Below are 27,270 nucleotides of genomic sequence, written 5' to 3'. Positions count from 1 at the left end.
TCACACTGTTACAGAATAATCTACATGAAGACCATTGAATAATGATAAATTCTTGTAATCTGCATTTTATTAGCAAATGAAAAAGGTCAGGCATATTATCTCACTGCTTTTATCTTACAAAAAAAACACCCCCAAAATCATGAAAAATATAAAATAGAAATAACTCCACAAAACCGCAGTAAAGTACTTGAGTCGGTGCCTTTTGACCACGATACTCCAGGGTCTATGCTTTGACATATTTAAAACAAAAGCACATTCATTCATTTACATTAATTGATTACTATGTACACAGGCACCAAGGGTCAGTCACATAAACACAACCAAAGGGATGCAGTATCCATGAAAGCCATTTGCATATGACCCATGAACCTACACCAAGTATGAATGCAGACATCCACTCCGGACTTCTGAATCCTGTAAAACCACCTGGTCAATTTCTCAACTGACCAAGGTTTTCATACATGATTTCTCAGTTTACATAATGCAACAAGTTACTCTACACACAACAAGTAATGCTACAAAGCTATACATACTACATTGAAATGAAGTAGCAGAGGGTTACACAGCATGGTTTACTCAAAACCAACAGGCAAGTTGTCGGTTTGCAGCAGAGGATTTGCTAAACTTAAATACTGCAGTGGAAATGGCAGTGTGTATGTTACCTAGTAAACGCTGGTTTACCTATTGCCACAGATACATGCTTTGCTTGATTGTCTCTTCAGAACACAATACAGAAAGTTTTGAGCTACACATGCAGGTAGGCAGTTGTGTGGTTATCTGATGAAGTGCGACCTATTTCAATGCTGAAGGCACAAGAGGTAGAACGCGAGTGGACAGGAGCAGAAGCCTATGAATCTGTACACTTTGCTATCTAGCTATACTTGTTTTACTGACATGATTAGCAAAGACACAACACAACCTAGTATTCTCAAACACACACACCTGAGCATTAGCACCAGATTATTTGTGTTCCCTTTACCAGCCAAGTTTACATTAGAGTGCAGGACGAAAAGGATGGCTGCTGACTGCGTTGTAGCACCCCCTTGCTCAATATTTGATGAACAAGTCATCGTTGATGACACAGTCCCCACTTGTTAATGGGTACTTTGATTACATGTCCTCAGAGAGGATAGTGTCCTCTTCTTTAGGTCTGTGATAAAAATACTTTTGAATAAATTCGCTTGATACATGTCTGAGTTGTAGTTCAGGACATGAAAAATCGTAATAAAATGGCCACATGTCGCCATATTGGATCGTATCACAAAACAAATCGATGTGCATATGTATGACATAGGTCAATGTCCTTGTACCAAGTTTGAATAAAATCCGTTGAGATATGCCTGAGTTATGGCTCTGTACATGAAAAAATCGTAACAAAATGGCCGCACGGCAGCCATATTGGATCGTATCACATGAAAAATTGACGTGCATATCTATGACATTGGTCAATGTCCTTGTACCAACTTTGAATAAAATCAGTTGAAACATGCCTGAGTAATGGCTCTGTACATGAAAAAATCGTAATAAAATGGCCGCCTGGCGGCCATATTGAATCGTATCACAAAATAAATCGATGTGAATATGTATGACATAGGTCAAAGTCCTTGTACAAAGTTTGAATAAAATCGGTTGAGATATGCCTGAATTATGGCTCTGTACATGAAAAAATCGTAACAAAATGGCCGCCTGGCGGCCATATTGGATCGTATCACAAAACAAATTGATGTGTATATCTATGACATTGGTCAATGTCCTTGTACCAGCTTTGAATAAAATCAGTTGAAACATGTCTGAGTTATGGCTCTGTACATGAAAAAATCATAATAAAATGGCCGCCTGGCAGCCATATTGGATCTTATCAAAAAACAAATTGACGTGCATCTGTATGACATATGAAGTAATCCTTGTACCAAGTTTGAATGAAATCGCTCCAGGCATCTCTGAGATATCTGCGTGAACGGACGGACGCACGCACGGACGCACGCACGCACGCACGCACGGACATGACCAAACCTATAAGTCCCCCCGGACGGTGTCCGTGGGGACTAATTAAAGTACAAGTGCTAAGTACTGTGTAAGTCAATACTATTTACAACCTAACACTCTAATTACCCTTGTGATGTTTTACACTCAGAGTCGATCTGAAAACTGTACATGATGAAATGTCATTACTCTGTTGATCTTACAATATCTCCCTACGACACTGGCAAATGAATAAATAATATCAAACCAACAACGAAACTGTTTTGTCTGACAAAAATGCTGAAAAAATGCTTCATGACTTTAAATTTTAATGACCTCCAAAACAATTGGAGATATCAACATTACTAAACTGACTAAAATACAACCTTACACTGTTGTTGCAACTTTTATTTGTGACTTGATGTCAATGTATTCCTAACTGAGGTTACGAAAGGCAGAGAAGACGAGTCTAAATTTACTGGCACCTGGCTAATTTGATAAAGGAAATGTAAATTACTGGTACAGAAATCACAGCTTTGTTCATATTGTGATGTTTGAATGGCTCCATACCCTTTATTAAGTCAATGAAACTAGTGCCTGATGAAGAGGTTTTAATACTGTAATGCTGCCTTCCGTTTCTGCTCTCCAGTCTCCATCACATTGAAAATGAACATAAAACACAGAAAGACTTTACTGTACAAAGAAAAACCCATGAAAACAACTTGTAAAAAATTCAAATGGTTACAAAGTGTAGAGAGTCATTACAGTAAATTGACATATGCTGAAAAGCCAAGATACAGCATAGCCTATAGTGCAAACTTTCAGACTATCTTTAGAGACAGCATCTTTGATTCCAATCGTACAAAACAAAAACAAGAAAAAGTACCCTTCAAAGCACCCTGAAGATTTTATATACAAGTATTGCAACTGAAATTGAAATAATTTATGTAAATAAATCAGAATGCACGCAGTATGAAAATCATTTGAGAAAAAATCAAGGTAATGAATACAAAGTGAATTACTTCTCTTGCTTCAGAAAGACAGTCAGGACAGAGCCATTGATGAGATTTTGCATTTCTGACTGAAAGTGTGAATTTGATATGGATATAGGATATGAGCATGTACATTAAGTCACCATTTTTCTTTGGGATGATTTCAGCAAAAGTCGTGAGAGGCAAATGGGGAACACAAATCAATATGTTACACCAACTTTTGCAGGCTGCTGTAAAGTGAAACCAGGGTGAAGTGTGGAAAAATTTACCACACTACAAAAAGGGTGACTGCTGTCTGCTTTACAGATAATAGCTTTCAGCCTTTGTGAATATGTTGGATACATGTGGACAGTGGCAGTAAATCATTGACAGATATTGAAGGAAGACTGGTAAAAGTGACCTAACCAATCAAGGTGATAGAATTTGTCTTAAATTCAAATTAATTCACACCCATTTCCTTTTCTATTCTTAGAAAAAATATGCACTTTAGCAAAATACATGTACCATGAAATATACAGATAGCACCAACTTCTGATTATGTTGACTTTTGAAAATTTCACAGAAAATTTTGGCAACATGCTTTTTGCTGATGTTTTAACAGCAGTATGGAGGAAATACACAAATAGCTGGATTATGATAGATGTAATTGTCATATATACTTGCTGATAATGAATGACTGTTTAAAAGTCTTGGGGTTTTAGACAAGTGACTGACCTGTCAGAATACTATGATAATATTTGTGACTGGTAAACCTTTTGATGTCTCCCTTAAAAACAGATTAGAAACTTTCAATGTTGGAACCTGAAACACTGGCCACTTAATGTGATGGTTCATGTTGTCACATGACATATTCCACCAAACCAAAGACAAGGCCCATTCCCAAAACATTTCCATTGAGAAACATCTAAAGAAGACCTGCATGTACAACATGTCAAATTCAAATCTACAAGGCCTTCCCCATTGGTCTGATAATTTCTACTCTGAATGAGTGAACTTGATTATCATAAGTAAAGTTTCCATTATGTCTTCTTCAATGAAAATTAAAAGAATTCAAAACCCTCTTGTTTTTTTCATATCAGAGCTAACAAACACAGGTAATTGTTTTCAGCGATATTTTTTATGGTGTTTATATTTGGGATAACTGATCAGTTTGACTGTTCACTGGTATGCACTGTAAAATTTGCTGAACATCTGAGAATATCTGTATCTCAAAAGAAGTATTTGTAAAATTGATCTTGTTCCACTCATGAAGTTGCTGCACAACTTTTGAATTTCATGTCAGTTCTGATATGTTGCACCACAGAATTACATTACTTTGCTGGATTCACCGGTATTCGTAACTTGGGAAACAGTTGAAGACTGATGATTTTGTACTACCCTTGTTTGATGGCTCATTTCATCAATATTTACACGAACTGACCATGATGGATGTATTAATAATTTATGTAAATCAAGGTAACTGTTCCTGACCCTGCATGAAATATCACACTCAAATCTAAGACATCTTATTGGTCGCAGCTGATCACATGACCCTTGGTAGACACAATGTTACTTCTTAACCCACACCTAAGTGAACTGGTCTTCTTAAAGAGTGTAATAAAGTTTGCAGGTCCGGGACACATTGGACAGTGTCGGTTTCCACTAGAACTTTCGAAAAATCTGAAATGGATCGCAGCAGTAACTGCGACAGTGTCTTATCCCATCCCCCCTCCAGTTGTCCATGAAATTGGTGGAGCCCCTGCATGTGAGCTGAAGGGGTGAATCCACCAGACAGGCAACATGGGAGGTTGTGGAAAGGTTGATAATCCATGTTCCTTCATAAAGATATGCTGAATCGTCTCATATTGAGGTGGATTTACAGCTGATTGTCTTAAATATATACATCTGGAGTTAATTTTTAAAAAAACTATGAAGCGTTGGTCTCCTCTTGTGTCATTTTGTTCTTCACGAGTGTGACGAGCATATCGGAATAATGGTCTAGCAGAGACAGTGCAGACGATGCCTCTGCATTCGGTGGGTTATTGTTACTGGCACTCGTGGTTTGTGCCATTGACGAGGTCAATTGTCCAAGATCTGCCGACGAGAAGGCATCCAGAGACGACTTGCGTCGTTCTGTGATTATGGCTGTCGGTTGTTCAATGTTGGTTAATGTTTCCTGCATACTTTTGAAAGTTGACGACAACACTGACAACATTTTCTGTTTCTCCTCTTCGCAATTACTCTGACCAATCACCTGTAAGTATGTAAATTAACTGACGCTTTAATTGTTATGCAAGACACAGAGTGAAAACCTACATACATGCAAATTCTGTTTCCATTAAATACTGTTCAAGCAACTTCCTTCTGAAAGATCACATTATTCAGACTGATGCTTGAGAAAGTTAGATACTTCTCAATTTTTGAAGGTTTTCAAATTTAGTAGTTTCAAGTTTCGGTTGTGATGTCTTTGCTAGGTGACTGGGTCTGAATCCCATCCAAAATTTAGTGAATTTAAACATCTCTTGAACACACAAGATGACATTTCAGAAGCTACGGACTTTCTTTGAAGCAATACTTGATCGTTTTGGGTGTGTGAGCCAGCTTCAATGAGTAGTGACAAATGAACTATGTAAATGTCTGTCATGTAATCTTTTGTGATGAAGTTTTAAACACTTACGTCTGTGTGTAGCTGTATAGCCTTTGTGAATGCTGTGTGTAGTTCATTTGCAGTCTTCGTACACTCTTCAAAAGTCAATGCAGTTGCACCTGTTGATGAAGCAATCAGTGATCAGAGTTCTTGTTCAACCGTTTACCGTCATCTCTGTACAACTTTACCACCTTACCTTCAAATTTTCCATTTGCATAAAGCTTTGGATGTATCAAAATTTGCAATTCGCATAAAGCTTTCAATGATCAAAAATTTGCTGTTCACATAAAGCTTTCGATGTATCAAAAAGTTCAAATTTGACCACAATACATATGTAAATTAGGAACTCTCTTGTACTGGTACATAATAATTAGCATTTTTGCTGCATTCAGGGTGGGATTGACAGATATTGTAATTCTAGTTCCCCATGGCAATTTAAGGAGCAGAAGATTATGATCACAGATCTGAAATCCTTAAGATATGTTTGAAAACATGGTAAACAAGATGATCTACAGCTTTTTGGCATAAGAAATGGAATGAAAGACATAAAGATTCAGAGAAGAGTCTAAATTGGTGACCTTTCTCTCAGAAACCTCGTAGAAGCAGTCTTATGACATGGTGAAGATTCTTTAATGTTCTGCATGGCATACACATTTACAGTTAACCGATATACCTTCAATATTTGGAGCATTTGGAGACCCTGCTATCTGACTGTCAATTTTCTGTTCCACTGGCCTACTCTGGTCAGCTTTCTGTTCCACTGGCCTACTCTGGTCAGCTTTCTGTTCCACTGGCCTACTCTGGTCAGCTTTCTGTTCCACTGGCCTACTCTGGTCAGCTTTCTGTTCAACTGGCTTACTCTCTTCAGCTTTCTTTTCAACTGGCATACTTTGTTCAGCTTTCTGTTCCACTGCATCACTTTTGTGAGATGTGGCATCCTTGCTGTCTTGTTCTTCATGCCTTGTTGACAAAACGTTTGCAAGTTCTGTCTTCACATCTTGATTTTCCTTTGGGGATACTTCAGGAGAGGAGTCAGACTTGTACTGCTGAGCAGTGGTGGTTGTTGGCGGTTCAATGACATTTGCTCTGAGTGGCAAATCAAAGGTAAGCCTCCTTTCCATGTAACCTTGTTTGAAGCCTACACTGTCTATAGAAAGAACTGCTGCATCGGGGCTATGTCCATTCAAAGCTGCACTGACCGTTGATTTCTCATCTGTACTCTCTGCATCTGCCATCACATTGCTTTTCACTGCAGTATTTAATTTAACACTTTGACTTTCAACCTTGTCCTCTACCTTTGAATCCACAGACTCTGATTCTTTGGCTATCTGCTGATCTTCCTCGTCAATGCTGGGCTGCAAAGTGGCAGTTGAACTGTCCTTCTTTCGAGACCCTTCCACAAACATTGCTATAGTGGTAGGGTCATTTATTGTCAAACTTCGGCTTGCATCCTTTGTAGGCGAATTGGGTGGAAAGCGTCTGGCTTTGCTGTAGTTGCGGGACCTGGGATCTGAAAGAGACCTCCTACTGGTGGCCTTTGTCTTGGCCACAGAGGTTGATGCTGGGGGAGGCATTGTCAGTTTGTCCTCTGCTTCTTTGAATGCTTTGGTCGGGTAAGAATTGTCCTCATTTTCAGGTGATGTTAATTCCAGGGATGTTTGTGATTTCAACCGGCGAGTTCTGGGAGAATTAGTGGACTCAGTGTGGAGTGCAGAAGATATTTTGGCCAATGAACTTTCAGTAGGAGCATACAGTGATCTCCTTGGTCTAGATGTTGTTGTTGTGGTTGATGTTGTTGTTGTTGACGTTGTTTCAGTATTTGTGTTGGAGGGTGTTTTTTCCCGTTGGCAAGGCAGGTAAGTGTCGTTCAGTCCGCGCTCTCCTGGCGGCTCTACTCCGTGATGTCGGGATCCTTTCCAGCCCTTCTTGGCTTCTAGCCCTTGTACGTAGTGTGACGGAATGTGTGGGTGAATTGTTCTCACTGTCATTTTTACCTGTAACACAAGATCACTTTATCTGTCATTGATAGGTTAAGGTAGAACGCACCTCGGGGACAGACATTCGGACTCTCAAACTTTTACAATTCTCTTCTGAAAATACCACATTTGGGGTTCATTTTAAAGCTCTTGGTGAAAGAAAACTTTTCACCGGCTTAGTTTTTCGAAATTCGAAAATATTTACCTTTCTCCATAGCGTTAACACAGGGATGGCGGTCATTCTGAATTTCTAATATCGGTAAATCTTGGGTAATTTGTTTCTCTAGTACCAAAATTTGCACGGTGACCCCCTATTTTTATTCTTGATTTTGAAAGAGAATGATTGAAAGATTCCTTGGGGAAAGTTAGAGCAAAAGTTTATGTCTTTCACTTTCGAGGCGCATACTACCTTAATGAAAACAAGACTGAAATGCCTGTAGTGTGCATCACTCATTATATGGACACAACATGTACCCTACAATGTTCCTTCAATCTTTTTTGGGTAACACTGAAAACTTCAGGATGTTTAATGATTTGTTCAGTTCTGTGTTGAAACATCTGTATGCAAAACAATATCTACTCTTTCATAAATTTAACAAGATGTCCACATTTTTCGGTTGGATATCTATTCACAATTTTTTGCTATTCATAAATTGGTACTTTAGACTTCTGTATACATGTTTGTGCTTCTTCATCTGATTAAAAAATAAACTTGTCAACAATGCACTTAAGCTAGAACATGTACTAAAGGCAGTAAATCTGCCATTGTGAAGTGTAAAAAAAGACTGACACTTTTACTCATATTTTTCTAGTTTAACTTTTCTGGGAGCGGCGCACTAAACATTTTTTGGCAATCTGATCAGAACTTTACCACAAAATAAATAAATATTGTAAACTTGTTCCCTTAAATGTATAAATCTACTTACACTCTTTTTCATCTATCATCGAATGCGCAACTTCATGTGAATGTTGATACATCTCATGAATTCATCAGTGTGTTTCCTTTAAAACTTCATGAGTTGATAAGGAACTTCCTAGGAAGATTTCAAACGCCGTCGCGCCTAGCTACGTGAATCACACCTTTAGTCTACATTGGCGAGAGGGGTTCGACTGATTTACCAGCCACCATACAATCCCTAGTTCAACGCTTGCGAGCTGTGTTTCAACTATATAAAGAGCGAGCTGAGATCTAATCAAGATTTCGCCTACAGGTTCACTGAACTAGCGACTGCTAATGCCATAGCAAACATTACTCCCGGTGCTTGTCGTTTCTTTGCGAGAGAATGTGGTTACATTTGAAAATGGGACCGTCATCATTCATAGTATCGTCACTACACGCACGTATAAAGTTGTGCCGGGGTGAGGAAATGAACTAGCGCGATGTTGACTCTCAAAACGGAAATAAATGTGGCGCACGCGCGTTGTATGCCCCAGCAAGTTTTATTTGTTGGCGCCGACTTGTCTGGCAAGTCTGTAGCAATATTATTAATTACATCGTTGAGGCGGTGAACTCTCTGAGGAAGTTCCTTATCAACTCATGAAGTTTCAAAGGAAACATACTGATGAATTCATGAGATGTATCAACATTCACATAAAGTTGGGCGTTCGATGATAGATGAAAAGAGTGTAACACAAGAATAATGACAAACAATTCAAAGAACAAGAATAGCAATCTAAATAATTCACTTTGAAACTCATAGCTCCCAAAGGATCAGGATTCAATTTACACACAAATTAACATTCAAAATGCATGCATGTTTTCAACCCAACACACATCCATACGTCACAAGTTCACTTTCCCACATTCATATGCCCTCAATGGATGGGCCAAGTATAGCAAGGCTGGGCAAGCTTTTCAAAACCATTTCAAGCACACACCAGAGAACTGAAAATAAAACAGCTATTGGGGAGTGCGAGAAGACCCAGCGGAATCCTTGGAACATCTAAAACCAACTAGTGTCTAGTGTGAGTGAGTCAAACCGTAAACGTAACATACGTCATACAGCACATGTACATCATTCAAAATATTGCATCCATATCTCCTATGACACATTGCATCTAGAAGTGATAGTCCAAGGTATCATACTGACTCGTATTCGACCACAGAGATAGTAGGGTAATGGGACAATTTTCAGGTACATACTCAATTGTTTTCCACTCCAACTGGAAGATCTGTTGTTCGACAGTGCTCTTTCAGGGAAAGAGCCCCCTCAAGTGACAAATCTTCCAGTCTACTTTCCTCTGTGTGTTGATATTAAGTTGAAAACATTGCATGTTTGTTGGTTTCTGCAAAATCTCTATCTTACAAGTAAATTTCATACCACCAACAACACGCTGTGTTTGAAAATGATGACTGATGTTGTGCTGATGTCGTGCACTTGTGGAAAAATGTGATGTGTGTGTGTAGTGTTGTAAGTGACAAGTATTGTTGAGTATACCTGGAACCACCTCCACCTTCTGTGATTGGTCTATGAAAACTCAACCAGAAAAAATCAGTTAAAATTCAGTTATATGAAACTTGATATGGTTTGTTAATGATGATCATGATTTTGGATTAATGTCTAAATCGGGGAAAAATGATAACATGTAAATTTGGAGGACTTTCATATGAGAAAATTTACTTGGTGTTTACCTTGTAGTCAACGCAACACAGATTGAAAGAATTTTTTAGAAGAAAGCATTTACTTAAATTATTTATAAGTGTTAATTATCAACATATAACGTCTTTCAGCGATGAAGGAGATATTGACAATAATGTGTTTTGTATGATCGCAAGGAGTTTATAGCATGGTAATTTTCTTTGACTTATGGAAGTAAGAATTATCATCTATTATGAAAAACAGGAAAACCAAATGAAGCAAGAAGGCATTTTGTTAAATCACACAGCTATACGGCTTGTTCAAAGATTAGAACTTATTTTTTCCAGGAAGCTTTGATTTAGAATCAGACATGATTTGATATGATTTGATATGATTTAGAATCAGATTTGAATCCCTTACAGATGTGTTTGAAAAAGATCTATTGATGGAAAGTATGGGTGCGGAAATGAGTGCATTAGTATTTGTGTATTAGAGTGCAAAGACAACACAGGTAAGTAGTGCTGGAAGAATAGGCTGTAAGTCCAAGAGAGAAAGCACCGACACCAAAACACCACACTACCAAGCAAAATTTCTCACAAACAAGATTACTCTTTTTCAGTGTTTTACAATTACCTCTTCTGGTTGATGTCACATTCAGTGCTGAAGTGGAAGACGTTTTCCTGATGGGGAACCTTCCACTTTCAGACTGTGAATGAGATCTAAACCGAAACTGCGGCTTTGGTGATCTAGGTTTCTCTGAGCCGGATGTTTTCTTTGTTTGCAATGTGTTGCGGCGGTGAGTCTGGAGAAGCACCTGCTTTGGGAGAATTCTTTCTTGTACCTGTCTCATCGGGTTTGGGTGCCAGCACCGAGGTGATTTCACTGGTCTCCAAGGTGACTGTTTCCAGGGTAGCTATGGCAGCAGGCATGTTGGGCGTTGGTAGAGTCCTTGGTGTCCTCGTCTTGGATTGCATTTGTCCATTGGTCAGAGCCTGTGCAGAAGATGGCCGTTGTTCTTTGACATCTGTGGAACCCTTCTGCTCTGTTCCAGCACCTTCTGAAGAAATCCCTGTTTCCTTTGCATCTGACATCAAAATCTTCTGTCCTGTTCTTGCACTTTCTGTAGAAACCGTTTGTCCCTTGACACTTGCTGATAAAACCTTCTGCTCTGTTCTGGCACTTTCTTCAGAAGTAACTTGCACTTTGGTATCTGCAATTGAAACCGCCTTCCCTGTTCCAGCATCTTCTCCACAAGATGTTTCCTGACCCTTGACCTCTGTCGTTGAAGCCTTCTGCACTGCTACGGAAGCTTCTTTAGAGGATGTCCTCTGCTCTTTCACATTTGCCGACTCCTTTCCAGTGCCTGATATCCCTTGAACTTTGACCTCCGCTTGGCCTGCCTGTTCTGTTTCACTCTGATCAGAAGAGGATGACGAGGCAGACTTTTGAAGTAACGTCTCCATTGCTGTTCCACACCTCTTACTTTCATCCTTCCCTTTTCCATCTTTACTGATATCAACTTGGTTTCTTTCTTTTCCATCTTTGTTGGAGGGCTCTGTATTCACTGATGCTGGTTTTGTTATTACTGTCCTATCCTTGGTTGCAGACTGTGAATTGGACTTTGATTCAGTTGTGGATTCAGTCTTCGCATCTTCTGTTTTCTCTGTGCTCTCACTTCTCTCAGACAGTGCTCTCTTGCGAGTACCTTTATAAAAGCCCATCTGTGTAGAGAAGGTTTGATAACATAAATTGGTGTCTTTCAAAACTATTTAGATATATCATATAAACAATGGTGTTCCAAATGAATATGTACCTTCTTGACAAAATTTCTGATTTGGAAGACAAGAAAGTAATTGATATTTACATTTGAGTAGGATTCAAATGTTGAAACATTCAAGCACCCTTTCTGAAGACAATAGGAATTTCATAGCTTCCTTATGAAAGTGTGTCTCTTAACATCTTGATGAATTCAATAATCAATAGCTTTGTCTCTTACCTCTTGTAACCTCTTCCTGGTTTCCTCCACAGCTTTGGCCGTCTCCTGTTGTCTTTTTGACAGCTCCTGCCAGAGAGCAACAAAACGTGAACAAGATTTGGTGTTAGGGATTAGACTTTGGAAGACTAAAGTATATACTTTTGGTGGTGCTACTATCTTGGAAAGTCTGTGACATTTTTGTCTTGACTGGTATTCTACAACTGTTGCATAGTGTACTCATATTTTACAGTGTACATCTATAGTAAGGCCAAAAAAAATACCGCAATTATACGGTGTCGCTCAAATTTGATCAGAATTGGTACATACCAGTATGGGTACCAAAGATCAACAATAAATGTTGTTTCTATCTGTTCAGTGCAGGAAAATTCTACGTTGATGTTATGACAATGATTTCTGCACAGTACAACCAGAAAAACAACAAGAAATATTTAAACCAGAAAAACAGAATGACAAAAGTAATTAAGGTCTGAAACTTTAGGTACTAGCGAACTTTAGCAACATGCATTGCAGAAAGGCAGCTAGCCCCCCTTAGACGGTCTTCCTCCCCTCTACTGACGGTCTTCCTCCCCTCTACTGTCTATGGTTTGAGCAGGTCTGTTAATATGTAACAGTTCATAAACAATGACAGGAAGTGACTCAAGTCAGGGGAGTAAGCCTGTTTCAAGCCTGTTTCAGAATTTCGCTTTTTCTTACCTCATTTGCACATTTTTGACACTGATGTGTTCATTTGAACAAATTCACATCTCAACCCTTACATCTACCTGTACACCAAATACTGAGACGGTAGCTTTGGCGGTATGGGAGCCTTTGTGTGTGACGGACATACATCCGCACATACCCACAAATATACAGACGCCACTTAGACTCATCATATAAGCTCTTTTTGGTATTTATATATAAAACCAAATATGAGCTAAAAAAAGAAATGTTTCTGGTCAGCGCGCGCGTCACTTGAACAACAGCGCATCACCCTTTTTTTTCTGTTTGTGGCCGGCGGCCGTGGCTGACACCAACCAAAATGGCTGAAGAGAAAGACAAAATTCTTTGGGGGAATGATCAGTGACTGCATGAACAGTATATATGTGACTATATTGATAAAACTATAAACTGACCCTCCTCCCTCCCTAGAGGCAAAAAAAATAAAAATAAAAAATAAAATGCGCGTCACCGCACCATTTTTTAAAGAAAGACCTGACCAGAAACATTTTTTTTTTTTTTTTTTTTGCCTAAGATAAAGTAAAGTTGTATCTCTACACCACTGTATCTAACACAGGCGAAACAGTTAGGTACATTGCTTCATCTATAAATTTCTTCCATGTAAGTATCTAGTTTGTAGGATATGTCAAAGTGATAAATTCAAAACAAAAATATGGCTTCGTGATATGATACCAGAATGAAAAGCAAGTGCTGCACAACAAAGCAAACAAGAAACAGAAACACCATATAAGCTCTTTTTGGTATTTATAAACATACCAAATATGAGCTAACAAGATATTTGAAGGACTTCTAATTCTACTTACACTTTCATAGGCTGCAGTGGCAGTAGCAATAGGCTGATTACTCATGCTGGCAAGATTCCTGTAATATAAATATGCATATGTACGTTTACAATCACAATTTCTATCATATATATTAGCTCTGTGATCTGGTGACATCCCACTACCGGTACTACTCATAAGAAGCAATACCATCCTCCAACAGATGAAAAGCTTGAAGAAACATGTACAGCTTTTGTATCATCCCAAGGCTGTAGGTATAATACAAACACGCACACTGGTACACTCATCATAGTACAATATACACATGGTAGACCCAAGGCCAAATATAATCTTGAATGCATAAACACCCAGATTTGAGACACTGGCTTAATTTCTGTTGTCATCTAGGTACACTGTAAACATTAAATATAAATCTATGCTTTCAATGAAAATGTGGAAAAAGCATTACCTAAGTTGGTTTTGTTGTGCCCTAGTTAAAAATCTGGTCGAAATGCTGAGGCGCCCTCCCTGTAGCTGTTGTATATAATCAGTCCCTGTTATTTCCAGGTGCTCAATGTTGTTATCAAATTTCTCTTGTTCTGGTGCAACAGAGAGGCTTTCAAAGTTGTGCTTCAGGAATTCTGTCTCGTCTTCCTTTTTCCTTGTTGTCCTCACTGCTGTCAACAATTTGTGGCATTTCTTCAAAGGGCGTGTCTGGACGCTCCTCATCATCTTCCTCTGAATTGTCACGGCTTGTTGAGTCTGTTCCTGAAATGGTTGTTGGATCTGTATTTAGCAAATGCATATTATTTTGGGTCATTTCTGCTGGTACTTGTCAGTATCATCATGGCACCAAATGAAAAACTCATCAATGAAATACTTAAAACAAGTCATCGTTGATGACACAGTCCCCACTTGTTAATGGGTACTTTGATTACATGTCCTCAAGAGGATAGAGTCCTCTTCATTAATTAGGTCTGTGATAAAAATACTTTGATACAGATGACGCTCAATGGCCAAGAATGAGTTCCATGGTGATGAAAACATAAAACCAATGTAGGCCACCATCCTAAAGTTCAGAAAATGAGTCAACTAGGAATTAATCAACAGGATGTGCAAAACATTTGTGCACACAATTCTAACACTTGACAGATTATCACTGTACCATATTTCATAAAGTTTGATGCAGTATTTACAACACTATGAGATCAACATCTGTATCAAGTTTCATCACATTTGACGTTGTATTAATTTATGGCTATATCACCCTAATTAGGAAAGTTCATTACTTATGCAATTACAAATTAATTAAAATGACACTGATAAATGTCTTTTTCAATGTTAAAGCAATGTGAGCTTAACATCAGTATTCATCTGTATAAAGTTTCATGAATTGATGCAGTACATATTTCTTGACATATCAGCCTACTTACAAAACTTCAATAATTGACATGTTACTGCTACATGACGTGAAACAAATTGACGAGCATATGTATGAAATACTCGTAGGTCAATGTCCTTGTACCAACTTTGAATGATACTGGTGGAAATATGTCTGATTATGGCTCTGTACATTTGAAAATTGTAACAAAATCACCGCCATGCAGCAATATTTGATCTTACTGTTTCAAAACTCAACACGTATATGTATGACGTAAGTCAATGTACATGTACCAACTTTGAATAAGATCAGTTGAGACTTGCCAGAGTTATGGCTCTCGACATGAAACAACCATAACAAAATTGCTACCATGTGGCCATATTGGACCATCTCGTGACCAATCGACATACATAAATAAGTCAATGTCCTTGTACCAACTTTGAATAAATTCGCTTGATACATGTCTGAGTTATGGTTCCAGACATGAAAAAATCGGAAAAAAATGGCCACAAAACAAATCAATGTGCATATGTATGACATAGGTCACTGTCCTTGTACAATGATTAAAATTGGTGAATAAAATAAGTTGAGACATGCCCAAGTTTTGGCTAAGGACACAAAATTGTAACAAAATGGCTGCCATGCAGCCATATTGGATCATATCATGAAACAAATTGACATACATAAGTATGACATAGTTAATGTCCTTGTACCAACTTTGAATAAAATCGGTTGAGATATGCCTGAGAGTATTATGGCTCTGTACATGAAAAGTCGTAACAAAATGGCCGCAAGGCAGCCATATTGGATCGTATCACATAACAAATTGACATGCATATGTATGACATTAGTCAATCTCCTTGTACCAACTTTGAATAAAATCGGTCGAAACATATCTGAGTTATGGCTCTGTACATGAAAACATCGTAATAAAATGGCTGCCTAGCGGCCATATTGGATTGTATCACATAACAAATTGACGTATATATGTATAACAAATTGACGTGCATATCTATGACATTGGTCAATGTCCTTGTACCAACATTGAATAAAATCGGCTGAAACATGTCTGAGTTATGGCTCTGTACATGAAAAAATCGTAATAAAATGGCCGCCTGGCGGCCATATTGGATCGTATCACAAAACAAATTGACGTGCATATCTATGACATTGGTCAATGTCCTTGTACCAACTTTGAATAAAATCGGTTGAAACATGTCTGAGTTATGGCTCTGTACATGAAAAAATTGTAATAAAATGGCCGCCTGGCGGCCATATTGGATCGTATCACAAAACAAATTGACGTGCATATCTATGACATTAGTCAATGTCCTTGTACCAACTTTGAATAAAATCGGTTGAAACATGTCTGAGATATGGCTCTATACATGAAAAAATCGTAATAAAATGGCCGCCTGGCGGCCATATTGGATCGTATCACAAACAAATTGACGTGCATATCTATGACATTAGTCAATGTCCTTGTACCAACTTTGAATAAATCGGTTGAAACATGTCTGAGTTATGGCTCTATACATGAAAAATCGTAATAAAATGGCCGCCTGGCGGCCATATTGGATCGTATCACAAACAAATTGACGTGCATATCTATGACATTGGTCAATGTCCTTGTACCAACTTTGAATAAAATCGGTTGAAACATGTCTGAGTTATGGCTCTGTACATGAAAAAATCGTAATAAAATGGCCGCCTGGCGGCCATATTGGATCGTATCACAAACAAATTGACATGCATCTGTATGACATATGTAGTAATCCTTGTACCAAGTTTGAATGAAATCGCTTCTTGCATCTCTGAGATATCTGCGTGAACGGACGGACGGACGCACACACGCACGCACGCACGGACGCACGCACGGACATGACCAAACCTATAAGTCCCCCGGACGGTGTCCGTGGGGACTAAAAAGGTCCATGCAGACATTTAGTAGCAATTGTTTAAATAGACAGTCCTCAAGGTAGATTTCTCTGTACCATCTTCAATACTTCAAGGAAGGAAAAATGCATGCTGGAAATTATGTCAATACTTGACACTTACTATGCATCTAGCTAATTGTATTGACAAGAGGATTAGTGACCAACATCTCTAGCAATTTATAGAAAATAATTCTGTTTTATTTACAGCGAAGGCGACCGGAAATGGGACACCCAATTTGCAAATTACCCAGCTGTATTGCTGGCCATATAGCAATTCACTTGGTAATTACCGAGCGACTTTCGTAACTTGTCAGCGATATTGTTTTTCATTTCAGTCAGCTGCAGACACTTTGTGCAAGCAGGGGGTATGTTGCCACAAAGTTTATCTGGGTTTGTATAATTCAGTATAGGGGTGGCTGCTTGTTGCTTCATGGGATTCAAAATGAATAAAGATAATTATGATATTGTGTTGATATAATGGGGATATAATACACTACACTACTAAAATAAAGATAATTTTTCAATCTACACTTGTGGTCTCATTTACTGCTCTCTGAATTTCAATAAAATTATTTTTGTTTGTGTCGATTTCACGTGTTGTAAATGAGTGGTTTCGTCCAAATAGTGCAGCTGGTTCCCTTCTGAGTGGGGTGTAGTCATGTGGAGACTCTTTGTCTGGCCTCATTCACGGTTCAGTTTACACCCAAACTACCCAAACGAGTTTAAAGTGAGGTCCAGGAGAAGTGATCATTTCGGCTAATACATGTAACTTTGAACTGTAGAGACACTGCAACTTTGGAGGCCACTTTACTGTTGATTAAGCCAACTTGATGCAGTCAGAAATTCTGTTTGGGTTATAAATGAGAGTTTATGATTGGCACTCTGTGGTGAAGATTGAGATAACATTACCACGCACTGGTTCATGCACTAGTCTTATTCAGACAACTTATTTGTCCTACCTATACCATAATCAAAGAAAAAACTGGTGTCACTGTAATTTATCCTCTGCAGACCAAACAAAATTTCTTGTACATATTTTGACCTTATCACAGTGTCTTGTTAGTTATATGAAGATCAGTGCAGCTGTTTTTAATTTCCCCAGACAGACTGTCTGCAGTGCAGATGTTTTCAATTTCCCCAGACACACTGTCTGCGCGGGACACATCGTTTTGACTGATCTTCGGCCTCTGAAGTTCTGTGGCCAAAACGTCATATCCAATCATTGGCTGTTCTATTTGGAAGAAACCACTCATTCATAACACAACACTTGCAGTTCATGAACATGATGGAGATTTTGTTGAAATTCAGAGAGCATAAATGAGACCAAATATAGCGTGATGAAATATCTTTCTTGAGTGGTTTACTTTGGCTCCACTGTATGATATTATTCCAGATATTATTATCTTTATTCATTATGAATCCCATGAAGCAACAAGCAGCCACCCCTACACTGAATTATACAAACCCAGATAGGCTTAGCAACATACCCCCTGCTTGCACAAAGTGTCTGCACCTGACTGACATGAAAAACGATATCGCTGGCAAATTACAAAGTCACTCGCTAATTACCAAGTGAATTCGCTATATGGCCAGCAATACAGCTGGGTAATTTGCAAATTGGGTGTCCAGTTTCCAGTCGCCTCCGCTGTAAAACTGCAATCACTGCAGCTGTTTCTTTATAAGCTGCTGCAAAACCTACTACTGTAACAGGTTTGAATACTTGGGTTAAAACTTTTGTACTTGGCATGAGAGATACTGCTGGTAGTTTCTGACCAGTCTATGCCGGATGTAAAAAAATGGCATCACCACATGAGGTTACTGTTGTATAGAAATTATCTCAGAAAGCAACACAGCTGGTTGGAGGAGAACCTTACCAAGCAAGGTCTTAATAAATCTACATAATGACATGCTGATAAAGCTTCACTAAAACACTTTATGAATAAGGCTGGTCAGAATCTACTGGCCATCGTTGACGAGACACATCCAATTCTCATGGCAATTATATCCGCTGTATCTGCCTGCCTGCCGTATGATCACCATGATTACCTTACCTAAACTTTCAGTACTGTCTGTACTTAGTTTTCTATCCTGGCTAGAGATTGCGGTCAATGACAGCTTCCTCCATTTCGTGCATACTTCTTCATGAAGTTTGTGTTTTGTGTCACACAGTATTTTGAACTGCAAGAGAAACAAAACATAATGAGTGTCTCGGGCAACTCGAGTGCAGAAACTCTCTCTCAGAAACATTATTCTCAATACAGATCAACTGCCATAAGCGCATAAATGCTTTCTATCTACAGAGTCTCTGTGACAACTTTGAATACCAACTTCAAAGTTCATTTGAACAAGTCACCGTTGATGACACAGTCCCCATTTGTTAATGGGTACTTTGATTACAGGTCCTCAGAGAGGATAGAGTCCTCTTCATTAGGTCTGTGATAAAAATACTAAATTGATACAGATGGCACTCAATGGCCAAGAATGAGTTCCATGGAGATGAAAACATAAAACCAATGTAGGCCACTATCCTAAAGGTCATTAAATGAGTCAACTGGGAATTAGTTGACAGGATTTTGTAAAACATTTTTTCATACTATCCTAACACTAATAGATTATCACCGGTACCATATTTCATAAAGTTTAATGCAGTATTTACAACACTATGAGATCAACATTTGTATCAAGTTTCACCAAATCTGACATTGTATTTGTGGATATATCACTCTAATTAGGAAAGTTCATTACATATGCAATTACAAATTAATTAAAATGACACTGATAAATGTCTTTTCCACTGTTAAAGCAATGTGAGCTTAACATCTGTACAAAGTTTCATGAAATTTGATGCAGTATTTCTTGACATATCAGCCTAATTATGAAACTTCAATAATTGACATGATACTGCTACATGACGTGAAACAAATTGACGAGCATGTATGAAATAGGTCAATGTCCTTGTACCAACTTTGAATGATACTGGTGGAAATATGTCTGAGTTATGGCTCAGTACATGAGAAAATCGTAACAAAATTGCCACCACGCAGCAATATTTGATCTTACTGTTTAAAAAATTCAACACGTATATGTATGACATAAGTCAATGTCCAGGTACAAACTTTGAATAAAATCAGTTGAGACTTGCCAGAGTTATGGCTCTCGACATGAAAAAAACCATAACAAAATTGCCACCATGTGGCCATATTGGACCATATCGAGAAACAAATCGATGTACATATGTATACTATAAGTCAATGTCCTTGTACCAACTTTGAATAAATTTGCTTGATACATGTCTGAGTTATGGTTCAGGACATGGAAAATCGTAAAAAAATGGCCACACGGCGGCCATATTGGATCGTATCACAAAACAAATCAATGTGCATATGTATGACATAGGTCAATGTCCTTGTACCAACTTTGAATAAAATCAGTTGAGATATGCCTGAATTATGGCTCTGTACACGAAAAAATCGTAACAAAATGGCCGCACAGCAGCCATATTGGATCATATCACAAAACAAATTGACGTGCATATCTATGACATTGGTCAATGTCCTTGTACCAACTTTGAAAAATACCGCAATTATACGGTGTCGCTCAAATTTGATCAGAATTGGTACATACCAGTATGGGTACCAAAGATCAACAATAAATGTTGTTTCTATCTGTTCAGTGCTGGAAAATTCTACGTTGATGTTATGACAATGATTTCTGCACAGTACAACCAGAAAAACAACAAGAAATATTTAAACCAGAAAAACAAGAATGACAAAAGAATTAAGGTCTGAAACTTTAGGTACTGGAGGTCAACTTTAGCAACATGCATAGCAGAAAGGCAGCTATCCCCCCTTAGTTTGACCACAGACGGTCTTCCTCCCCTCTACTGACGGTCTTCCTCCCCTCTACTGCATATGGTTTGAGCAGGTCTGTTAATATGTAACACTTCAATGACAATGACAGGAAATGACTCAAGTCAGTGGAGTAAGCCTGTTTCAAACCTGTTTCAGAATTTCGCTTTTTTTTACCTCATTTGCACATTTTTGACACTGATGTGTTCATTTGAACAAATTCACATCTCAACCCCTACATCTACACAGTACGTATTTAATCCCATGATGCAACACGACTTGTATGCTCGGAGATCACCATCCTGCCATGGCGGGCGCCATTACATATATGACTAATGCTGTGTCCAAAAATAGCCACGAGCTGAAAATTGAGGTCATAGGCGTATACATATTTGTTATCCTCGTTCGCAGTTACTTCTATGGGATAGTTCGGAAGGCGTACATTTTTAGGTTTTTTTCCGGATCTTTATAGCATGATTCTATCCGAAGATTCATATTATTCAAAAATTGAAGTTGAGTTTCTATTTTTTGACCTTTTTGGGATTTTTTTTGGCTATCTTCTCTCTGGTTTTTGATCGACAATGCCTGGAAGAGTACGGAAGCCATTGCTATGCTTGCTCCGCGTAAACGTATGGTCTCAGTTTTTTGTTTGACCGATTTTTAAAAATTTCATCGCAAATATTTGGTGAAAAATTAGATTTTTGATGATACTTAGCCTGTTTCTTGATGAGAAATGTTGATTTTGAAAAATTAAGACCATATCATCATTGTACGACATACGATTCCAAAGATATACTGTATGCCTATGTTGACCCCCGAAATTGAGGGAGGAGATAGAGTTTGAAAAAAGACAGTCACATTGGAATGAAAAATGTATTTCGCCATGTTACAAATTTGGCTTTCGTAAGCACATGCACTATACTCATGTTTGCGCTCACTTGTGTCGCTACTAAAATCCTATGTTACCATACCGTACCACAAGCACCGTCATACGCCGATGACTATAATGTGCTCATGTAGATGATGTACAAGTCTTTGGTAAACCTGTTCGATTTTTCGATCGCACGAAGTTTGATTAAATGTTTATTTTCGCTTGATCCGTGAACTACCAGGCCCAGAGTAGAACAGGCAGGTACGTAGTTTTGCAAACTGTCGACATAGGCTGTTTCGTGGTTGCCGATACTGTGTTGGCCGGTCGTATAACAATAACAACAAACGCCAGCTGATAGGGGTATTTCATACAGAACTTCACGATCGCTTCAATTGAAAATTGCGACCGGTTATTTATATGCTCACAGTCGGTGTCAACAGATTTGCTGAATTTGAAGGGGTGCCGCATCAATTCAGTGCAGCTTGTTTTCAAAATGTGTTTCTGTCTTCGCGATCAGGTATCAGAAATAACGGCGATTCACTGAATGTGCAAACAAGTTCCATCTTTCAACATCTGTTGAAAAACCACAAAACCGTGTCGTACATGTTCCTGGCCGGTGATAAATACATGCACGCATGTACAAGGCAAAGTTTCCACTTGCAATGTAAATATTTTCGAGGCGACCGCAATCGCGGTGACGAGACTGGACGTACACTCTGATCGCGTTGCTACTGTTCACATGTGGTTTGTGCGTCGTGCAATATGGCGACAACGCACTGTGCAATCTGATCTCCGTGCATACAAATCGTATTGCACTATGGGTAATATTGCGTACTGTGATCTACCTGTACACCAAATACTGAGACGGTAGCTTTGGCGGTATGGGAGCCTTTGTGTGTGACGGACATACATCCGCACATACCCACAAATATACAGACACAGACGCCACTCAGGTCACTCATCATATAAGCTCTTTTTGGTATTTATATATAAAACCAAATATGAGCTAATAAAATCGGTTGAAACATGTCTGAGTTATGGCTCTATACATGAAAAAATCGTAATAAAATGGCCGCCTGGCGGCCATATTGGATCGTATCACAAAACAATTGACGTCCATATGTATGACATAGGTCAATGTCATTGTACCAAGTTTGAATAAAATTGGTGAGATATGCCTGAGTTATAGCTCTGTACATGAAAAAATCGTTACAAAATGGGGCCGACTTGCAGCGATTTCGAAGCTGTTATCCTATTGGTTAGCTGAATCTTACCAATATAATTAAAACAATACAAATAAACTCCCTAAGTTGCAGTGAATAGTGACAATCGACCAATCGATATAACCTTGCAAACACGCTGCGAGTCAGCCGCAAAATGGCCGCCTGGCGGCCATATTGGATCGTATCACAAAACAAATTGACGTGCATATCTATACATTTGTCAATGTCCTTGTACCAACTTTGAATGAAATCGGTTGAAACATGTCTGAGTTATGGCTCTGTACATGAAAAAATCGCAATAAAATGGCCGCCTGGCAGCCATATTGGATCATATCAAAAAACAAATCGACGTGCATCTGTATGACATATGAAGTAATCCTTGTACCAAGTTTGAATGAAATCGCTCCTGGAATCTCTGAGATATCTGCGTGAACGGACGCACGCACGCACGCACGGACATGACCAAACCTATAAGTCCCCCGGACGGTGTCCGTGGGGACTAACTAGATGTGAATTGATAAAGTAGGTTGGGTTCATGATATGACTCAAATACAGTAAAAAGTACAGCATTTCCAATGTCAGCTGTAATTATACAACATTAAATAATCAGGAAAACGTCACAAAAACATTTCTATACAACACTATAGAGTTAATTTTAGTTTAACTAACTACAGTAAAGTAAGTCCCTTTCCATTTAGCAGTGTGAATGGACCTGAAAAATTAAATTTGGGAGTGATGAGGTAAGTATTTTGTGGAGAAAATCTCTCTATATAAGATCCTATAGCTTTGACCCTTTTTTACTCTCCAACTAACCTGTCACTGGATGCATTCTCTTCTTCCTCTTCAGTCGGCAAATAGATAATCACTTCTTTGTCATCCATATCATCATCTTCTGAGCCCTCTAGTTTCAACAGCTCCCCAGCCATTGTCTCTGCCACCTCCCTGTCAGGGGTGCTTGGACTCTCCAAGTTATCATCTGATCCTTTAGCAGCCCTACCAATGGCTAGGTCCCTTGGTCTCGGTGGCACACCCACTCTCTCACTTCCCCTTGATGTCCTCACTCCATCTTGTACATTCTGTTCATGTCAGGAGAGAATTTATAGGAATTTCAAAAAACTTGAATTTTGCATTGCCTGATATTCATCGAGCAGAATTCTGTAAAATAATACCAAGCTGGGATATACCAAGGAACTGTGTGTTGTCAAAATTCGTCTTTGCCATCTTTTTACTTTGCAGACTGCATAGATATTTACATGTACTGCACATGAAAGTGAAATCACAAATATTCTGATTCCTCTACAGATACCATGTCATATGAAGATACAAGCAAGTTTGATGATCATGTTTAGGGATCTGTGTTACAGAACACCACACTTCTCTCAGACTGTCAGTCATGTCGGGTGTATTAAATGCATACCTCATCTGTCATCTCTTCGAGGTTAGCCAGTCTCTTTGCTGCTGGTAGAAATTCATCATCATCATCGTCATCATCTTCCTCGTCATCTAGCACAGTGGCATCTCCCTGCAAACCACATGATACATCACACTGACAAAAGTACATTGACATATGATCATACACTGATAGTCAAATGTATTCGCTAAACAGCAGACAATGTTGCTATGTTCTCTGTGTAATTGCCCATAAGTATTGCTAAGTAGAAAGCATAAAGGCATATGGTACATTATACATATAATACCTGTCTTGAATACTGCAAAAGTCAACAAGAAGGTACAGAACTACCAACGGAAACATATCTTTCCCTCAGCAATGTACTGGGAAAAGTGACATTTAAAACCTTTCCATTAATCAGAGTTCTGAAACAGCAGGCAGTTATTCTTGGATAACTTCCACAAAAGGGAGTGAATGTCAACTGATAAATAACATGAATGCTGCCAAAAGCTTTGAGGCATGTGGTACAACGGTAAGTCTGCAAATATATGTTTCAACATGGATTCTATATTCAGGCTTGAGAAATTACTTGACTTGTCAAAAAGTCAGGGTCTATGAAATGGAATCCTACTCGTGCTAATTTGACACAATACAAAACCATGAAGCTGATCAGCATTATTACAAATCAAAACACTCATATCGAACAAAAGGACAATACAAGTATACTTACCTCCTTTCTGGAAGCATAAGGTCCATAGCGAGTTTTCTGGAATAAAAATACCATGAGAGGTTAGATATAACATTTAAAGATTTTGAGCACAAAAAGGTTATGAAGTATATGTTATTTTATCAACAGCTTCATAATGACAAAGGGAAAAGAAATGTCTACTAGGAACTTAAGGTATCACAGTTTAAGAACTACACAGACGGGATCATGTGAAATGAGTCTCCGTTTTTTTTAACTGGAAATGCATTCTATGAGTACAGCATACAATTTCCCTTACAGTCAAGTATAGTCATGACATGGATGAGGATTACAGTGTAACCAGGATGCACATGTAGATCACAGCAGCCAATTACCCTGATTATAAAGTAACCAAGAACTTCATTGGAAAAGATTTTCCCATAAAGAATCAAAGTAAACAAGTATTTCAGTATCAAGGCAAGAGAGATAAAAGTTGCCATCAGTTGATGTCATTTGCATTTTTACTGACTCGATTGAGATGTTGTTGACACTGTTCTGCTTCAGTTACTCAGTCATGCCCGATGTCAAAACACTACTCTCACCCCAAAAAACAGACCAGAATGGGAATAACGTCATTTCATTATTCACACACTGTATGTTTGTTTGCCTAATGGGCATGCTGGGGGAGCAGAAAGTGCTCTGAAAACCTTATGATCCTATGATATAATTTTGAATTGTTTACAGAATTCAAAAAAAATATTTTCCCACTTGAAAAAAAAAGACACCATTATAATTGTTATCAAGAGATGGCATTGTTTCCTTAGATTATGATACCACACCAAACCTTAACTTAAAAGGACATACATGTCAAATGAACTGCATCTTTTCATAAATCATAAAACTCACTCGCAATACAAAAATAATGTTATGATTGTAATTAGAATGATGTCAATTTGACATGCGTAAATACAGGTATCGTCATTCCAGATTTTTTTCAAAATCATATGCAAATCAACTACTTAATCATTCTCGTTCAACCAATCAGTGAGCAAGAATGCGCAAAATTAGCATACAGTAATCATTTGCATGTGAATTGACTCATGCAGATGTATGCAGATGTATCTTTTTTTCAGACTGCAGGTACATTTAACATAGTCATTGATAGTCTCTAAATAGGGATGAAGGGGAAAATTTTACAATGAACAGAGAAGAATTGGAAAAAACATCGAAGTCAGATATTTTTTCTCATGGAAATCTACACAGTTAAGAATTTTGGTTAAAACTAGAGCCTACGAGGACAAAAAAATACAAAAGTGAATATGAAAAGAATGGATTTGACTTACCAGGACAGAGTACTACAGTTAATATGACACACTCTAGAGAAGTGAAGTTTCAAGTGATTGGTTTTGAAATGAGAGCATGCTTGAGTAAGCAGTGGCAGTGCTGACATCACTCAACGTCTATACAAGCTCTAGGAAAATAGCATTCACAGAAACAATTGGGACTTTACTTACTTCCTCTAACATGAGAAGATGAATTTGCATTTGGCTTACTTGTTCTGAAAGAGTATCCTGCTCAACGGTCAGTCTCCTGCGATCTGATTTTACATCAAACACAGAAATGAAATGAGTTAGCAGCCGGCATGACCAGGGTCCCAGATGAAGTTGGAACCTAGATAGTGTGCATATCACAACATGCCCATCTAGGCAAGTAGGTAGTATAACAAGTTTTGGCAAAATGTTGTATTGTACTCTATATGAAAGAATATTAATCACAGACACAGGAAGAAACATAAATTTTATAACTTCTTACTATGACAGTGTATTAAAGTTCAGTAAGTGCAAATAAAATGTTTTAGGACTTTATGTCAGTGGGTACAAAGAGTGTAATCTAAATGAATCATACTGTTGTCCTTAAGTTTGACAATCTCATCTACTAGAGCCTACTCATAAAATAACAATGATCAAGTCAGCAATCAATGTGCATTTATGGCAAGTATTGAACCACTGTCAAGAGAAACAAGTTTGTACAAACACGTTGGCTCAACTCTGAGCATAAATGATGTAGCTCATCCTACCAATCTCTGTATGTAAAGCTAACACTATTGTTAAATCAATGTGAGCAGTGTGTGATATAGCAATAGCTATTTTACACCGATATGTAAAAGCTCTCTTTTGCGGTTGATGTCTTTGCTAATGAAAAAATATAATTTATTTGCAAAGCGTGTGCATTATCAAACACAGAATGCAAAAACAAGTGTGTGAACATGTAAATATACATGTAATGGATTTCCTGCTACATCTGAAAGGATTATGTGAATGTTGAA

The 27,270-nt window shown here is 38.3% G+C and overlaps 4 protein-coding genes across 10 annotated transcripts in view; 1 reads left to right on the top strand and 3 right to left on the bottom strand.

Annotated features, from left to right (window-relative positions):
* The window catches only part of LOC139150238 (protein shisa-5-like), a 192,253-nt gene that overhangs the window by 24,844 nt on the left and 140,139 nt on the right, over positions 1–27,270 (top strand). The window lies entirely within an intron of this gene.
* LOC139150237 (uncharacterized) lies at positions 40–11,151 on the bottom strand. Of its 4 annotated transcripts, XM_070722478.1 has the most exons (5): positions 10,769–10,882; positions 9,995–10,024; positions 6,254–7,574; positions 5,611–5,699; positions 40–5,187 (listed from the first exon to the last, which is right to left on the bottom strand). In XM_070722478.1, exons 3-5 carry the CDS (start codon positions 7,566–7,568, stop codon positions 4,861–4,863), a joined length of 1,731 nt encoding a protein of 576 aa, XP_070578579.1. In that variant the 5' UTR covers positions 7,569–7,574; positions 9,995–10,024; positions 10,769–10,882; the 3' UTR covers positions 40–4,860. The 4 variants fall into 4 exon arrangements, with proteins under 4 accessions (XP_070578579.1, XP_070578578.1, XP_070578580.1 ...); XM_070722477.1 differs by lacking the exons at positions 9,995–10,024; positions 10,769–10,882 and adding an exon at positions 10,977–11,151; XM_070722479.1 differs by lacking the exon at positions 9,995–10,024 and having other exon boundaries at positions 10,769–10,893.
* LOC139148825 (uncharacterized) lies at positions 11,015–14,341 on the bottom strand. Its single transcript, XM_070720256.1, has 5 exons — positions 14,079–14,341; positions 13,652–13,709; positions 12,132–12,197; positions 11,190–11,856; positions 11,015–11,127 (listed from the first exon to the last, which is right to left on the bottom strand). The coding sequence occupies exons 1-5, from the start codon at positions 14,339–14,341 to the stop codon at positions 11,015–11,017; spliced, it is 1,167 nt and encodes a 388-aa protein (XP_070576357.1).
* Positions 14,237–27,270, bottom strand: part of LOC139150236 (mitogen-activated protein kinase-binding protein 1-like) — a 55,573-nt gene continuing 42,539 nt past the window's right edge. The window contains exons 23-28 of one of the 4 annotated variants that reach the window (XM_070722474.1): positions 26,459–26,541; positions 24,990–25,025; positions 24,287–24,391; positions 23,683–23,945; positions 18,979–19,105; positions 14,237–14,377 (exon numbers count right to left, since the gene is read on the bottom strand). In XM_070722474.1, coding sequence (XP_070578575.1) covers positions 19,033–19,105; positions 23,683–23,945; positions 24,287–24,391; positions 24,990–25,025; positions 26,459–26,541 — 560 coding nt within the window. In that variant the 3' untranslated portion in view covers positions 14,237–14,377; positions 18,979–19,032. Of the gene's footprint in view, positions 14,378–18,978; positions 19,106–23,682; positions 23,946–24,286; positions 24,416–24,989; positions 25,026–26,458; positions 26,542–27,270 lie in introns of all 4 variants that reach the window. The other 3 variants (XM_070722473.1, XM_070722475.1, XM_070722476.1) reach the window with 3 other exon arrangements.

The sequence above is a fragment of the Ptychodera flava genome, chromosome 14 (genome assembly GCF_041260155.1).
Source record: "Ptychodera flava strain L36383 chromosome 14, AS_Pfla_20210202, whole genome shotgun sequence".
NCBI lineage: Eukaryota > Metazoa > Hemichordata > Enteropneusta > Ptychoderidae > Ptychodera > Ptychodera flava.
This window is presented reverse-complemented; position numbering and strand designations above follow the sequence as displayed.

Bases quoted from the DNA above. Each gene is read 5' to 3' on its own strand.
- LOC139150237 (XM_070722477.1), bottom strand. The intron at 5,700-6,253 runs GTATATCGGTTA...CTTCATCAACAG, and splicing joins AAATGCTCCAAATATTGAAG to GTGCAACTGCATTGACTTTT. The intron at 5,188-5,610 runs GTAAGTGTTTAA...ACATACTTACAG, and splicing joins CTATACAGCTACACACAGAC to GTGATTGGTCAGAGTAATTG.
- LOC139148825 (XM_070720256.1), bottom strand. From the start codon at position 14,341: ATGATGAGGAGCGTCCAGACACGCCCTTTGAAGAAATGCCACAAATTG. The intron at 13,710-14,078 runs GTAATGCTTTTT...TTTATATTACAG, and splicing joins GCACAACAAAACCAACTTAG to GAATCTTGCCAGCATGAGTA. The intron at 11,128-11,189 runs GTGCTGGAACAG...TCTTCTGCACAG, and splicing joins AACAGGGATTTCTTCAGAAG to GCTCTGACCAATGGACAAAT.